At 73.0% G+C, this 15,087-nt stretch overlaps 2 protein-coding genes across 4 annotated transcripts; one reads left to right on the forward strand and one right to left on the reverse strand.

Moving 5' to 3' along the window:
* Positions 1 to 1,890: 1,890 nt before the first annotated feature.
* Positions 1,891 to 8,145, forward strand: LOC135326110 (E3 ubiquitin-protein ligase RNF167-like). Of its 3 annotated transcripts, none has more exons than XM_064503975.1 (10): positions 1,891 to 2,694; positions 3,322 to 3,414; positions 3,575 to 3,655; positions 3,731 to 3,850; positions 3,931 to 4,018; positions 5,916 to 6,006; positions 6,114 to 6,219; positions 6,762 to 6,855; positions 7,715 to 7,795; positions 7,889 to 8,145. In XM_064503975.1, exons 1-10 carry the CDS (start codon positions 1,906 to 1,908, stop codon positions 8,080 to 8,082), a joined length of 1,737 nt encoding a protein of 578 aa, XP_064360045.1. In that variant the 5' UTR covers positions 1,891 to 1,905; the 3' UTR covers positions 8,083 to 8,145. The 3 variants fall into 3 exon arrangements, with proteins under 3 accessions (XP_064360045.1, XP_064360046.1, XP_064360048.1); XM_064503976.1 differs by having other exon boundaries at positions 2,533 to 2,656; XM_064503978.1 differs by lacking the exon at positions 1,891 to 2,694 and adding an exon at positions 2,844 to 2,997.
* Positions 8,146 to 10,187: 2,042 nt separating this feature from the next.
* Positions 10,188 to 13,206, reverse strand: LOC135326111 (profilin-1-like). Its single transcript, XM_064503979.1, has 2 exons — positions 12,774 to 13,206; positions 10,188 to 10,307 (listed from the first exon to the last, which is right to left on the reverse strand). The coding sequence occupies exons 1-2, from the start codon at positions 13,189 to 13,191 to the stop codon at positions 10,210 to 10,212; spliced, it is 516 nt and encodes a 171-aa protein (XP_064360049.1). The 5' UTR covers positions 13,192 to 13,206; the 3' UTR covers positions 10,188 to 10,209.
* Positions 13,207 to 15,087: the final 1,881 nt, after the last annotated feature.

Genomic DNA, 15,087 nt, shown 5'->3' on the forward strand with positions numbered 1-15,087 from the left:
GACTCCGGGGCGGGGGGGGCGGCGGCGGCGGGGGGGAGGGAGGGGGGGAGGGAGCTGCGCGCGCAGCCGCGCCGCCGCGCCGCACTGCGCCTGCGCGCGGCGCCTGCGCGCGCCCGGGGGGCGGGGCCGGGACGGCCGGGGGGCGGGGCCGGGCAGGGCGACGGCGCGCTCGCGCGCCCCCCGGCGGCCGCCCATTGGCTGGCGGCGGTTTTGGCGGGAAGCGCCGGCGGTGACGCCGCTGAGGTACCGCGAGGTAGCAGCGCTGAGGGGGGGGGAGGGGGGACGGCGGGGTAACAAGCCCCCCGGGGGAGGGGTACCGTGGGGTAACACCCCCCAGGAGGGGTACCACGGGGTAACAACACCTCAGGAGGGGTACCGTGGGGTAACACCCCCCCAGGAGGGGTACCACGGGGTAAAAGCCCCCCCAGGAGGGGTACCGTGGGTAACACCCCCCCAGGAGGGGTACCACGGGGTAACACCCCCCCAGGAGGGGTACCACCGGTAACACCCCCCCAGGAGGGGTGCCGTGGGGTAACACCCCCCCAAGAGGGGTACCACGGGGTAACACCCCCCCAGGAGGGGTGCCGTGGGGTAACACCCCCCCAAGAGGGGTACCACGGGGTAACACCCCCACCCAGGAGGGGTACCACCGGGTAACACCCCCCAGGAGGGGTGCCGTGGGGTAACACCCCCCCAAGAGGGGTACCACGGGGTAACACCCCCCCAGGAGGGGTGCCGTGGGGTAACACCCCCCCAAGAGGGGTACCACGGGGTAACACCCCCACCCAGGAGGGGTACCACCGGGTAACACCCCCCAGGAGGGGTGCCGTGGGGTAACACCCCCCAGGAGGGGTACCACCGGGTAACACCCCCCAGGAGGGGTACCGTGGGGTAACAACACCTCCAGGAGGGGTACCACGGGGTGACACCCCCACCCAGGAGGGGTGCCGTGGGGTAACACCCCCCCAGGAGGGGTGCCGTGGGGTGACAGCCCCCCAGGAGGGGTACTGTGGGGTAACACCCCCCCAGGAGGGGTACCGTGGGGTAACAACACCTCCAGGAGGGGTGCCGTGGGGTAACAACACCTCCAAGAGGGGTACCACCAGGTAACACCCCCACCCAGGAGGGGTGCCGTGGGGTAACACCCCCCCAGGAGGGGTACCGTGGGGTAACAACACCTCCAGGAGGGGTGCCGTGGGGTAACACCCCCCCAGGAGGGGTGCCGTGGGGTGACACCCCCCCAGGAGGGGTACCGTGGGGTAACAACAGCTCCAGGAGGGGTGCAGTGGGGTGACACCCCCCCCAGGAGGGGTACCGTGGGGTAACACCCCCACCCAGGAGGGGTACCACCGGGTAACACCCCCCCAGGAGGGGTACCGTGGGGTAACAACCCCCCAGGAGGGGTACCGTGGGGTAACACCTCCAAGAGGGGTACCATGGGGTAACCCCCCCCCAGGAGGAGTACCACGGGGTAACAGCCTCCTCCAGAAAAGGGGTACCATGGGGTAACACCCCCCCAGGAGAAGTACCACGGTGTAACACCCCACAAGAGAGCTAGAGTACCATGCACGAGGCAAAGTACCATGGAGTAACACCCCTGAGGGGGTACCACAGCGTAACACCCCCCAGGAGTACCACGGAGCAACACCCCACAGGGGGGCCAGGGTACCATCCCCGAGGAGGGGTACCACGAGTAACAGCCCTGAGGCGGGGTACCACGGAGCAACACCCCCAGGAGCGCCAGAGCAACACCCCTGAGGAGGAGTACCGCAGAGTGGCACCCCCAGAGTACCAGAGTACCACCGCAGGGGAGGAGTACCGCCAAGTACCCCCCAAAGGGTACCACAGTCGTTACCCCCCCCCCGGGGTACCGCAGAGTACCACCCCCACGGGAAGTACCGCGAAATGCCGCCTCTGCTGAGGGGCACCGCCCGAGTGCCCCGGTACCGCCCCGAGGAGGGTACCGCGGCGTGCCGGGAAGTGCCAGGCACGAGGAGGGGCACCGCCCGAGTACCACCCCCGGGGAGTGGTACCACCCGAGTACCACCCAAATACCACCCCCGAGGAGTGGTACCACCCAAATACCACACGAGTACCACCCCCGAGGAGAGGTACCACCCAAGTACCACCCCCGGGGAGTGGTACCACCCGAGTACCACCCAAATACCACCCCCGAGGAGTGGTACCACCCAAATACCACACGAGTACCACCCCCGAGGAGAGGTACCACCCAAGTACCACCCCCGGGGAGGAGTACCACCCGAGTACCACCCAAATACCACCCCCGAGGAGTGGTACCACCCAAATACCACACGAGTACCACCCCCGAGGAGAGGTACCACCCAAGTACCACCCCTAGGGAGGGGTACTGCCCAAGTACCACCCAAGTACCGCCCCCGAGGAGGAGTACCGCCTGAATACCACCCCCAAGGAGGAGTACCGCCCAGGTACCACCCAAGTACCGCCCAGGTACCACCCAAGTACCACCCCCGAGGAGGAGTACCGCCCGAGTACCACCCAGGTACCGCCCAAGTACCGCCCAGGTACCGCCCAAGCACCACCCCCGAGGAGGAGTACCGCCGAGCACCACCCCGGGAAGGAGCCCCCCCGGCACCCCTCTCCAGGAGCACCCCCAAACGCTCGCCCTGGAGCCCAGGTACCGCCGCGCGCCGCCCCGGGGAAGTACCATCGGAGGTACCGCCGGCGGGGGGGGTAACGCGGTCGCCCCCGTGCACGGGGGTCCCCCGGCGCCATGGAGGCCATGGGGGGGGGAACGGAGGCAGGGCCCGGCCGCCCCCCCGCCCTTCCCGGGCAGGGGGGCCCAGGCGTCCGGGGCGGAGCGCGGCGGCTCCTCCTCCTCCTCCTCTCGCGAGAGCGCCCAGCCATGTCGCGGGGAGGCCGGGTGTAAACACAGCGACCCCCCCCCCCCCCGGGCGCGGGGGGCACACGGCCGCCCCACGGCCCCATGGGACGGCACTGAGCCCCCCCCCGCCCCAGGTAAGCCCGGGGGGGGGATTGGGGGCGGTGGGGGGGGCTGGACGCCTGGGCCCCCTGGAGCTGGGGCGGTTGGGGGAGGGGGGGGGGGACACCCCGGTGTCACCCAGCATGCCGTGACACGTTGCGTCACGCCAAGGCAGTCACGCCAAGGCGGTCACGCCAAGTTGGGCCACGCCAAGCTGGTCACGCCAAGCCGGGTCACGCCAACCCACGCCTGGGCCTGGACGCCTGGGCCCCCCCCCCATCACAAAATGAGCCCAGGCGTCCGGGGCCGCGCCGGCCTGACCCACGTCCCCCCCCACCATCACCGCCGCCATCTTCCAGGTCGTGGCCGTCTCCGCGATGCGGCCGGGCCCCGTCGCCCTCCTGACCGCCGCCGCCGCGCTGCTGCTGCCCGCCGCGGCCTACATCCACGCGGTGAGTTTCGGGGCCATTTCTGGGGGTTTGGGGGCCGTTTCGGGGGTTTTGGGGCCATTTCCGGGGTTTCGGGGCCGTTTCCGGGGGTTTTGGGGCCGTTTCGGGGGGTTTCGGGGGCGTTTTGGGCGCTCGCTGATGCCGCTGCCCTCTCCCCCGGCAGGTGCTGGACCCCAACGCCACCATGGAGTTCTCGGACCTTCCGGCGCTCTTCGGCGCCCCGCTGCCTCGCGAAGGCCTCCTGGTGGGTGGCCGCCCCGGACGCCTGGGCCCCCCGGACGCCTGGGCCCCTGACGCGTCCGTGTGTCCCCCCCGGCAGGGCTTCGTGGTGGAGGCGCGGCCCAGCAACGCCTGCCGGCCCATCGCCCCGGCGCCCGGCGCCAACGGCAGCGTCTTCATCGCCCTGGTGCGCCGCTACGACTGCGACTTCGACGTCAAGGTGGGGGGGCACCGGGGGGGGGGGCGGAGGGGCCCAGGCGTCCCCCACACCCCTCTGACGCTCCGTCCCCCCCCGCGCAGGTGCTGCACGCGCAGCAGGCTGGCTTCGGTGCCGCCGTGGTGCACAACGTGGACTCGGAGAAGCTGCTCAACATGGTCTGGAACGACGGTGAGCGGCGGCCATCGTGGCTCCATCGTGGCCTGTCACAGCTCCGCCGTGGCCATCATGGGTCCATTGTGGCCATCGTGGCTCCACTGTAGCCCGTAACAGCTCCACCGTGGCCATCGTGGCTCCGTTTTGGCCTGTCACAGCTCCACCGTGGCCATCATGGCTCCATCATGGCCATCATGGCTCCCTTGTGGTCCATCACAGCTCCACCACGGCCATCTTGGCTCCGTCATGGCCATCATGGCTCCCTTGTGGTCCATCACAGCTCCACCACGGCCATCTTGGCTCCGTCATGGCCGTCGTGGCTCCACTGTGGCCATCATGGCTTTGTTGTGGCCATCATGGTTCCACCGAGGCCATCATGGCTCCATCATGGCCATCATGGCTCTGTTGTGGCCTGTCACAGCTCCATTGTGGCCATCACAGCTCCACTGTGGCCATCGTGGCTCCGTCGTGGACATCATGGCTCCATCATGGCCATCGTGGCTCCACCATGGCCATCATGGCTCCGTTGTGGCCATCATGGCTCCACTGTGGCCTGTCACAGCTCCATCATGGCCATCATGGCTTCATTGTGGTCCGTAACAGCTCCACTGTGGCCATCATGGCTCTATCATGGCCATCATGGCTTTGTTGTGGCCATCTTGGCTCCACCATGGCCATCATGGCTCCGTTGTGGCCATCATGGCTTTGTTGTGGCCATCATGGCTCTACCGTGGCCATCATGGCTCCGTTGTGGCCATCATGGCTTTGTTGTGGCCATCATGGCTCTACCGTGGCCATCATGGCTCCGTTGTGGCCATCATGGCTCCGTTGTGGCCATCATGGCTTTGTTGTGGCCATCATGGCTCCACCGTGGCCATCGTGGCTCCGTTGTGGCCTGTCACAGCTCCATCATGGCCATCATGGCTCCGTCATGGCCACTGTGGCTCCATCGTGGTCATCATGGCTTTGTTGTGGCCATCACGCCTCTGTCATGGCCATCGTGGCTCCGTTGTGGTCATCATGGTTCCATCGTGGTCATCATGGCTTTGTTGTGGCCATCATGGCTCCATCATGGCCGCTGTGGCCCTGTCGTGGCTCCATCGTGGCCTCGTTGGGGCCGTTGAGGTTCTGCCGTGCCCTGTTGTGGCCATCGTGGCCCCGTCGTGGCCATCGTGGCCCCACGGCGGCCATCGTGGCTGTCACACCCCATCACTGCTCCATCGTGGCCCCACCATGGCCATCGCGGACCTGTCGTGGCCCCCATGGTGGCCGTCATGGCCCGTTGTCGCCGTCATGAGCCCATCATGGCTCTGTCATGGCCATCATGGCCCCGTCATGGCCCCATGGTGGCCGCTGTGGCCATGCCATGGCCCCGTGGTGGCCCCATGGTGGCCGTGGTGGCCCCGTCATGGCCATGGTGGCCCTGTGGTGGCCATCATAGCCCTGTGGTGGCCATCGTGGAGCCATAGTGGCCATTGTGGCCCCGTGGTGGCCATCACAGCCCGATGGTGGCCCCATGGTGGCCATTGTCACCCTGTGGTGGCCGTGGTGGCCCCGTGGTGGCCATTGTGGCCTCATGGTGGCCCCATGGTGGCCGTGGTGGCCCCGTCATGGCCATGGTGGCCATCACAGCCCCGTGGTGGCCCCATGGTGGCCGTGGTGGCCCCATCATGGCCATGGTGGCCCTGTGGTGGCCATCATAGCCCCGTGGTGGCCATCACAGCCCCGTAGTGGCTCCATGGTGGCCATGGTGGCCCTGTCATGGCCATGGTGGCCCCATGGTGGCCCCATCATGGCCATGGTGGCCCTGTGGTGGCCATCATGGCCCCGTGGTGGCCATCGTGGCCTCGTGGTGGCCATTGTCACCCTGTGGTGGCCGCGGTGGCCCCGTCTGAGGCGTCTCTCGCTGCAGAGCGGCTGCGGGAGCGGATCGCCATCCCGGCCGTGTTCGTGGGGCAGCGCGCCGCCGCCTTCCTCCGCGACACCTTCAGCTACGCCCGCGGGTAGGGCCCCCCCCCCGGACGCCTGGGCCCCCCCCGGACGCCTGGGCCCCCCGCCCGGACGCCTGGGCCCGCCCCGGGCGGGCGCCCAGCAGCCGCTGTCCCCGCAGGGCCCACGTCGTCCTCGTCCCCGAGTACGTCTTCCCCCTGGGCTACTACCTGGTGCCCTTCACCGGCGTCGTGGGCGTCGTCGTGGCCGTCATGTGCACCGTGCTGGTGAGCCGGACGCCTGGGCCCCGCCCGGGGACGCCTGGGCCCCTCGCGGGCCACGCGGGGATGCCCATGCCCCGCTGTACCACACGGGGACGCCTGGGCCCCGCTGCAGCACGCGGGGACGCCTGGGCCCTTCCCAGGCCACACGGGGACGCCTGGGCCCCACCCTGCCGCACGGGGACGCCTGGGCCCCTCCCGGGCCACGCGGGGACGCCTGGGCCCCTCGCAGGCCACACAGGGACGCCCATGCCCCGCTGTACCACACGGGGACGCCTGGGCCCCGCTGCACCACACGGGGACGCCTGGGCCCCTCGCAGGCCACACCGGGACGCCTGGGCCCCACCCTGCCGCACGGGGACGCCTGGGCCCCTCCCGGGCTGCGCGGGGGACGCCTGGGCCCCCTCCATGGGGTGGGGAAAGGGGGCAAGGACACCTGGGCCCCCTGGGACGGGGATTGCGGCCCCGGACGCCTGGGCCCCCCTCGCTCGGGGTGGGGGGTGGGGGTGGGGGCGGCCCCGGACGCCTGGGCCCCTGTCGCCCCGCAGGTCGTGCGCTGCCTCCAGCACCGCAAGCGGCTGCGGCGGAACCGGCTGTCGCAGGAGCAGCTCAGCAAGATCCCGGTGCACCGGTACCGGAAAGGTACCGCCGCGGGGACGCCTGGGCCCCTGGGCGGGGGGACGCCTGGGCCCCTGGGTGGGGACGCCTGGGCCCCTGGGCGGGGGGACGCCTGGGCCCCGGGGCAGCGGCCTCAGGAACCCCCGCGGCCTCGCTCGCATCCTCCCCCCCCCCCCCCCCCCGCCGCGGCCTAGCGCTCGCCGGAGCCGCCCGGACGCCTGGGCCCTCGCCACGGGGCGTGCCGGGAGCCTTGGCGGGGGCCCCTCCCCCGCGCGTGGGACCCAGGCGTCCGGGCGGGTGCGGCGGCGGGTGAGTCAGCGCCGGGGCGGGGGGGGGGGGGGGGGGGGGGGGAAGGAAGCGCCGTCGCCGCCGTCGCTGCCCTTATAAGGCCCTGGCGGGCGCCGGCCCCAAACCCCCCCCCCGGCACCCGCTTCCGCCCCGCGCGCCCGGACACCTGGGCCCCCCCCCCCCCGGATGCCTGGGCCCCTGGGCGACCCGGATGCCTGGGCCCATGGCCTGGCTCACCCCAGGGGCACCGCCCGGACACCTGGGCCCCCCAGACGCCTGGGCCCCCACCCCAGACGCCTGGGCCCCCTGGATGCCTGGCCCCGCCCCCCCGGACACCTGGGCCCCCCGGACACCTGGGCCCATGGGGCTGAGGGACCCGGACGCCTGGGTCCTCACCCCAACACGGGGGTCACGGCGAGGCCAGGCCACGGGAAGGGTGATGGCGGGGGGGGGGGGGGCCCGGGCCCCGTCCCGGACGCCTGGGTCCACGTTGGGGGGGGGGGGGGGGGCTGGCCCGGACGCCTGGGCCCCTCACCGTGGGGATGGGGGGGGGGGGGCCCGGACGCCTGGGCCCGCGGGTGACGCGGCTGCGCAGGGGACGAGTACGAGGTCTGCGCCATCTGCCTGGACGAGTACGAGGAGGGCGACCGGCTGCGGGTGCTGCCCTGCGCCCACGGTGAGCGCCCCGGGGGGGGGGGGGGACGGGGACGCCTGGGCCCCCCCGGACGCCTGGGCCCCCCCTGACCGCCCCCCCCTTGCCCCCCCCCAGCCTTCCACAGCCGCTGCGTGGACCCCTGGCTGACCCGCACCCGCCGCACCTGCCCCGTCTGCAAGCAGCGGGTGCCGCCGGGCGCCGAGGAGGCGGCACCCGAGGGCGACGCGGGGGCGGGGGGGGCGGCGGGGGGGCCCCCCCTGGGTGCTGCCTCCGAGCGCACCCCGCTGCTGCCCCCCGCCCCCATCTGACCCGGACGCCGGGGCCCCTCTGCGCCCCCCCCACCCCCCAAATAAAGGCTCGTGGCCAACTCGGCTCTGGCTCTTCTTGGGGGGGGGCACCCATGGGTGCCCCACGGCGAGCGCCCGAGTGGGGGTCCGGCACCCCCCAGCCGGCTCCGGCACCCAAAGGGGCTCTGGGACCCCCAGACCCAGCTCCCACGTTGGTCTCCAGCACCCAAAGGGGCCCCAGGACCCCCAAATCCGGTGCCCACACTGGTCTCCAGCACCCAAAGGGGCCCCAGGATCCCCCCACCCAGCTCCAGCACCCAAAGGTGCTCAGGGACCCCCCAAACCTGGTGCCCACGTTGGTCTCCAGCACCTTCCTCCCAGCTCCGGCACCCAAAGGGGCTCCGGGACCCCCCAAACCCGGCTCTGGCACCCAAAGGTGCTTGGGTACACCCCAAACCTGGTGCCCACGTTGGTCTCCAGCCCCTTCATCCCAGCTCCGGCACCCAAAGGGGCTCCAGGATCCCCCAAACCCGGCTCTGGCACCCAAAGGTGCTTGGGTACACCCCAAACCTGGTGCCCACGTTGGTCTCCAGCACCCAAAGGAGCTCAGGGACCCCCCCAATCCGGCTCCAGCACCCAAAGGGGCTCTGGGAGCCCCCAAACCTGGTGCCCACGTTGGTCTCCAGCACCCAAAGGGGCTCCGGCACCCAGCACCCACCTCCCTCTGGCACCCAGAGGTGCTTGGGGACCCCCAGACCTGGTGCCCACGCTGGTCTCCAGCACCTTCATCCCAGCTCCGGCACCCAAAGGGGCCCCAGCACCCACCATTCATCTCCGTCCGACACCCAAAGGGGCCCCGGGACCCCCAAATCCGGTGCCCACGCTGGTCTCCAGCACCCAAAGGGGCTCCAGGATCCCCCCACCTGGTTCTAGCACCCAAAGGGGCTCAGAGACCCCCCAAACCTGGTGCCCACGCTGGTCTCCAGCACCTTGACCCCAGTTTCGGCACCCAAAGGGGCTCTGGGAGCCCCAAATCCGGTGCCCATGTTGATCTCCAGCACCCAAAGGGGCCCCAGGATCCCCCCACCCAGCTCCAGCACCCAAAGGGGCTCCGGGACCCCCCAAACCCGGCTCTGGCACCCAAAGGTGCTTGGGTACACCCCAAACCTGGTGCCCACGTTGGTCTCCAGCACCCAAAGGAGCTCAGGGACCCCCCAAATCTGGCTCCGGCACCCAGAGGTGCTTGGGGACCCCCAGACCCAGCACCCACGCTGGTCTCCAGCACCTTCATCCCAGCTCCGGCACCCAAAGGGGCTCCAGCACCCACCATCCATCTCCCTCCGACACCCAAAGGGGCCCCGGGACCCCCAAATCCGGTGCCCACGCTGGTCTCCAGCACCCAAAGGGGCTCCAGGATCCCCCCCCCAGCTCCAGCACCCAAAGGTGCTCTGGGACCCCCCAAATCCGGCTCCAGCACCCAAAGGGGCTCAGGGACCCCCTAAACCTGGTGCCCACGTCGGGTCTCCAGCTCCCTCGGCCCGGCTCCAGCACCCAAAGGGGCTCCGGGACCCCCAAATCCAGTGTCCACGCTGGTCTCCAGCACCCAAAGGGGCTCCAGCACCCACCACCCACCTCCCTGTGGCACCCAAAGGTGCTTGGGGACCCCCAGGCCCAGCACCCACGCTGGTCTCCAGCACCCAAAGGGGCTCTGGGACCCCCAAATCCAGTGTCCACGCTGGTCTCCAGCACCCGAGGGGGCTCCAGCACCCACCACCCACCTCCCTGTGGCACCCAAAGGGGCTCTGGCACCCAAAGGTGCTCGGGGACCCCCAGACCCAGCTCCGGCACCCAAAGGCGCCAGGGCCCCCCCCCCAAACCCAGCACCCAGTTGCTCTCCAGCACCCAAAGGTGCTGCAGCACCCGAGGGTGCCCCACCCCCCCCCCGGGAGCCGACAGGGCCGGACTCTGACCCCGGGCGGGCCCCGGCGTCCCCGTCACAGACGCAGAGAGGGCCCTGGCGTCGCCCCCCCGTGACCCCCCCGGTGTCCCCATGTCCCCCCCCGTGTCCCCGTGTCCCCCCCGGTGTCCCCCCCCGTGTCCCCCCCCAGTTACAGGCGCAGGCGGGGGCGGGGGCGGCGCCTTTATTGGTCAGTACTGGGAGCGCCGCAGATGCGCCGCCATCTCGTAGCACTTCTTGTTGACGCAGCCGCCGTGGACGCCCTCCTTGCCCATCACCAGCACGATCGCTGCGGGGGGGGACGCGGGGGGGGGTCAGCAGGGGCCCAGGCGTCCGGGCACCCGCCAACCCCCCCACGAGGGGACCCAGGTGTCCGGGGATCCCCGCCAAGGGGCCCAGGCGTCCGGGCAACCGCCACCCCCCCCCCGCCCCGTGGACGCCCTCCTTGCCCATCACCAGCACAATCGCTGCGGGGGGGGGGGGTCAGCGGGGGCCCAGGCGTCCGGGTGACCCCGTGACCCCCCCACGAGGGGACCCAGGTGTCCGGGGATCCCCGCCAAGGGGCCCAGGCGTCCGGGCTGCCCCCCCCCAGCAGGCAGAGGGGGCCCAGGCGTCCGGGCGCAGCTGCTCCGGGAGGGCAACAGCTGCCCCATCCCATGACAGCTGTGCTGGGGGGGGGGGGGGGGCAGCAGAGGGGGCCCAGGCGTCCGGGGACAGAGCAACTGGGGGGGGGGGGGGGGGAGGGATGGGAAAGGGACCCAGGCGTCCGGGAGGAAGCAGAGAGCGGACCCAGGCATCCGGGGATGGCGCAGGGGTTGGCGCGAGGGGCCCCGGCGTCCGGGGGAGGCGCAAGGGGACATGGAGGGGGGGCCCCGGTGTCCGGGGGGGACGTGTGGGGTGCACAGGGTCGGCGCGGGGGGGACAGGGGTTGGCGCGAGCGCGGCGGGGTCGGCGCGAGGGGCCCCGGCGTCCCCCCGACTCACTCTTGTTGGTGATGGTGGCGGTGACGTTGAAGGTGGGCGTTGCAACAACGCGCACGGGGGGGACGGGGGGAGGTCGGGGGTTGGCGTGGGGGGGTCGGGGGTTGGCGTTAGCACAGCGGGGTTGGCGCGAGGGGCCCCGGCGTCCCCCCGACTCACTCTTGTTGGCGACGGTAGCGGTGACGTTGAAGGTGGGCGTTGCAACAACGCGCACGGGGGGGACGGGGGGGGACATAGGGTTGGCGCGGGGGGGTCGGGGGTTGGCGTGAGTGCGGCGGGGTTGGCGCGAGGGGCCCCGGCGTCCCCCCGACTCACTCTTGTTGGTGATGGTGGCGGTGACGTTGAAGGTGGGTGTTGCAACAACGCGCACGGGGGGGACGGGGGGAGGTCGGGGGTTGGCGCGGGGGGGTCGGGGGTTGGCGTGAGCGCAGCAGGGTTGGCGCGAGGGGCCCCGGCGTGCCCCACTCACTCTTGTTGGTGATGGTGGCGGTGACGTTGAAGGTGGGCGTTGCAACAACGCGCACGGGGGGGACGGGGGGAGGTCGGGGGTTGGCGCGGGGGGGTCGGGGGTTGGCGCGAGCGCAGCAGGGTTGGCGCGAGGGGCCCCGGCGTGCCCCACTCACTCTTGTTGGTGATGGCGGCGGTGACGTTGAAGGTGGGCGTTGCAACAACGCGCACGGGGGGACGGGGGGAGGTCGGGGGTCGGCACGGGGGGGTCGGGGTTGGCGCGAGGGGCCCCGGCGTCCCCCACTCACTCTTGTTGGTGATGGTGGCGGTGACGTTGAAGGTGGGCGTTGCAACAACGCGCACGGGGGGACGGGGGGAGGTCGGGGGTCAGCACGGGGGGGTCGGGGTTGGCGCGAGGGGCCCCGGCGTCCCCCACTCACTCTTGTTGGTGATGGCGGCGGTGACGTTGAAGGTGGGCGTTGCAACAACGCGCACGGGGGGACGGGGGGAGGTCGGGGGTCGGCGCGGGGGGGACAGGGGTTGGCGCGAGCGCGGCGGGGTTGGCGCGAGGGGCCCCGGCGTCCCCCACTCACTCTTGTTGGTGATGGTGGCGGTGACGTTGAAGGTGGGCGTTGCAACAACGCGCACGGGGGGGACGGGGGGAGGTCGGGGGTCGGCGCGGGGGGGTCGGGGGTTGGCGTGAGCGCGGCGGGGTTGGCGCGAGGGGCCCCGGCGTCCCCCACTCACTCTTGTTGGTGATGGTGGGGGTGACGTTGAAGGTGGGCGTTGCAACAACGCGCACGGGGGGGACGGGGGGAGGTCGGGGGTCGGCGTGGGGGGGTCGGGGGTCGGCGCGGGGGGGTCGGGGGTCGGCGCGAGGGGCCCCGGCGTCCCCCCCACTCACTCTTGTTGGTGATGGTGGCGGTGACGTTGAAGGTGGGCGTTGCAACAACGCGCACGGGGGGGACGGGGGGAGGTCGGGGGTCGGCGCGGGGGGGTCGGGGGTTGGCGCGAGGGGCCCCGGCGTCCCCCACTCACTCTTGTTGGTGATGGTGGCGGTGACGTTGAAGGTGGGTGTTGCAACAACGCGCACGGGGGGATGGGGGGAGGTCGGGGGTCGGCGCGGGGGGGTCGGGGGTCGGCGCGAGGGGCCCCGGCGTGCCCCACTCACTCTTGTTGGTGATGGTGGCGGTGACGTTGAAGGTGGGTGTTGCAACAACGCGCACGGGGGGGACGGGGGGAGGTCGGGGGTCGGCGCGGGGGGGTCGGGGGTTGGCGTTAGCACAGCAGGGTTGGCGCGAGGGGCCCCGGCGTCCCCCCCGACTCACTCTTGTTGGTGATGGTGGCGGTGACGTTGAAGGTGGGCGCCCCGGCGGCGCTCTTGGTGCGCAGGTCCATGCTGTGCTCGCCCTCCACCAGCAGCGAGTCGCGGATGACGGAGCAGCGCTGCCCCCCCAGCGTCAGCCCGTTCACCAGGAGGCTGCCGCGGTCCTTCCCCACCAGCGCCGCCACCTCCGCCGCCTGCCCCCCCCCCCAAAGAAATGGCGTCACCAGGGGGGCCCAGGCGTCCCCCGGCCCCCCCCGCACCAGCCACGCCACATGGCGGGGCCCGGGAGTGCCCCCACCTGCCGCATAGAGGGCCCAGGAGTGCCCCCACGCCCCCCAGGGGCCCAGGTGTCCGGGTGGGGGGGCCCAGGAGTGCCCTGACACCCCCCCGGGGCCCAGGCGTCCGGGCGGGGGGCCCATGAATGTCCCCACACCCCCCAGGGGCCCAGGCGTCCGGGTGGGGGGGCCCAGGAGTGCCCCCACACCCCCCAGGGGCCCAGGCGTCCGGGTGGGGGGGCCCAGGCGTCCAGGTGGCGGGCCCAGGAGTGCCCTGACACCCCCCCGGGGCCCAGGCGTCCGGCAAGGGGGCCCAGGAGTGCCCACACCCCTACCAGGGGCCCAGGCGTCCGGGCGGGGGGCCCAGGAGTGGCCCCACGCCCCCCTGGGGCCCAGGCGTCCGGGCGGGGGGCCAGGCGTCCGGCAAGGGGGGGCCCAGGAGTGGCCCCACGCCCCCCCCGGGGCCCAGGCGTCCGGGCCCCCACCCCAGCTCCCTCCGCGGGCGGGCCCAGGCGTCCGGGGCATCCCCTGCCACCACCGCGCACGGGACGGGACGGGAGGGGCCCAGGCGTCCGGGAGCCGCCCAACGCCCCACCGGGGACCCAGGCGTCCGGGGCGCCCCGGAGCCGGCGGCAGCTCCGCGCGGGGCCCAGGCGTCCGGGAGCCGCTTCGGCTCCGCACGAGGGGCCCAGGCGTCCGGGCGCCCCCTCAACCCCCGCACGCGGGGCCCAGGCGTCCGGGAGCTGCTTCGGCCTCGCACAGAGGGGCCCAGGCGTCCGGGCGCCCCTCGACCAGCCGCGCAGGGGGCCCAGCGTCCGGGCGCCCCTCCCCCACAGGAGCCCCTCCCCGCCGGGGGGAAGTTGCCACATTCCGCACATTTTTGTGCCTTGGGGGGGGGGGGGGGGAACCGGCGACCCCCCCCCCCCCAACCCGGGCAGGGAGAGGGCCCAGGCGTCCGGGTCGCCCCCCTTCCCCCCCCCCCCCCCCACACCACGTGCTCGCCCGGCCCGGACGCCTGGGCCCCCTCCTTGCGTTGGGGGGGGGGGGAGGAATCAGGACACCTGGGCCCCCCCGGCAGCGGGAGCCGGGACGCCTGGGCCCCCTCCTCGTGGGGGGGGGTTGGAGCCGGGACGCCTGGGCCCCCCGCGTGCCCGGACGCCTGGGCCCCGCCGGCGGGGGGGGGGGGGGTGGGGTGGGGGGGGCCGGGCCACGCTGGCACCGGCCGCGGCGGCTCCCGGACACATTTTTTTCCCTTTTTTGTCCCGATTGGGACCGGGGGGGGGGGGGGGGAGGGGGCGCGGCGGGGGGGGGGCGGGCGGATCCGGCCCCCCGTCACTTCCTGCCGGCGGGGGTGGGGAGGGGCCGCGCCCCGGGAGGGTCGCGGGGGCCCCGGTGCCCCCGGGAGGGGGGGGGCTGGATGCCCGGGGAGGGGGGGCGCCTCGGGGGGGGATCGCCCCAAAACTCGGCGAATCGCCCCAAAACCGCGAGGAAGCGCCGCCCCCCCCCCACCGCGGCCGCCGCCTTCCGGGAAACGGCCCCGGGCATCGCCGCCCCCCCCGCCCCGGTGCCGCGTTTCCCCCGTCCCGGAGCGTTTCTCCCCCCCCCGGGAGCGTTTCCCGCCCGCAGGGCGCGTTCCTGCCCCCCCCCCCACCGGGGGCAGCGTTTCCCGCCGCTCGCGGCCGTTTCCCCCGCCGGCGCCCGCCGTTTCCCGCCCCTCCACGCGCGCTTCCTCCCCGCCCCCCCCCGGCGGCGTTTCCCGCCCTCCGCCGCCGTTTCCCCCTGTCAGCGAGCGTTCGCTCCCCCTCAGCGGCCGTTTGCTCCTCCTCAGCGAGCGCTTCCCCCCGTCAGGGAGCGTCTTCTCCCCGTCAGGGAGCGTTTTCCCCCCTCAGAGACCGTTTCTCCCCGTCAGGGAGCGTTTTTTCCCTCAGCGAGCGTTTTTTCCCTCAGCGAGCGTTCGCCCCCCTCAGCGAGCGCTCCCCCCCCGCCCCAGCGAGCGCTCCCCGCGCCCCCGGTGCCCACCGTGATGTGGGCGAAGGTCTT

This window comes from Dromaius novaehollandiae, unplaced genomic scaffold, assembly GCF_036370855.1.
Source record: "Dromaius novaehollandiae isolate bDroNov1 unplaced genomic scaffold, bDroNov1.hap1 HAP1_SCAFFOLD_264, whole genome shotgun sequence".
NCBI classification, from domain to species: Eukaryota; Metazoa; Chordata; class Aves; order Casuariiformes; family Dromaiidae; genus Dromaius; species Dromaius novaehollandiae.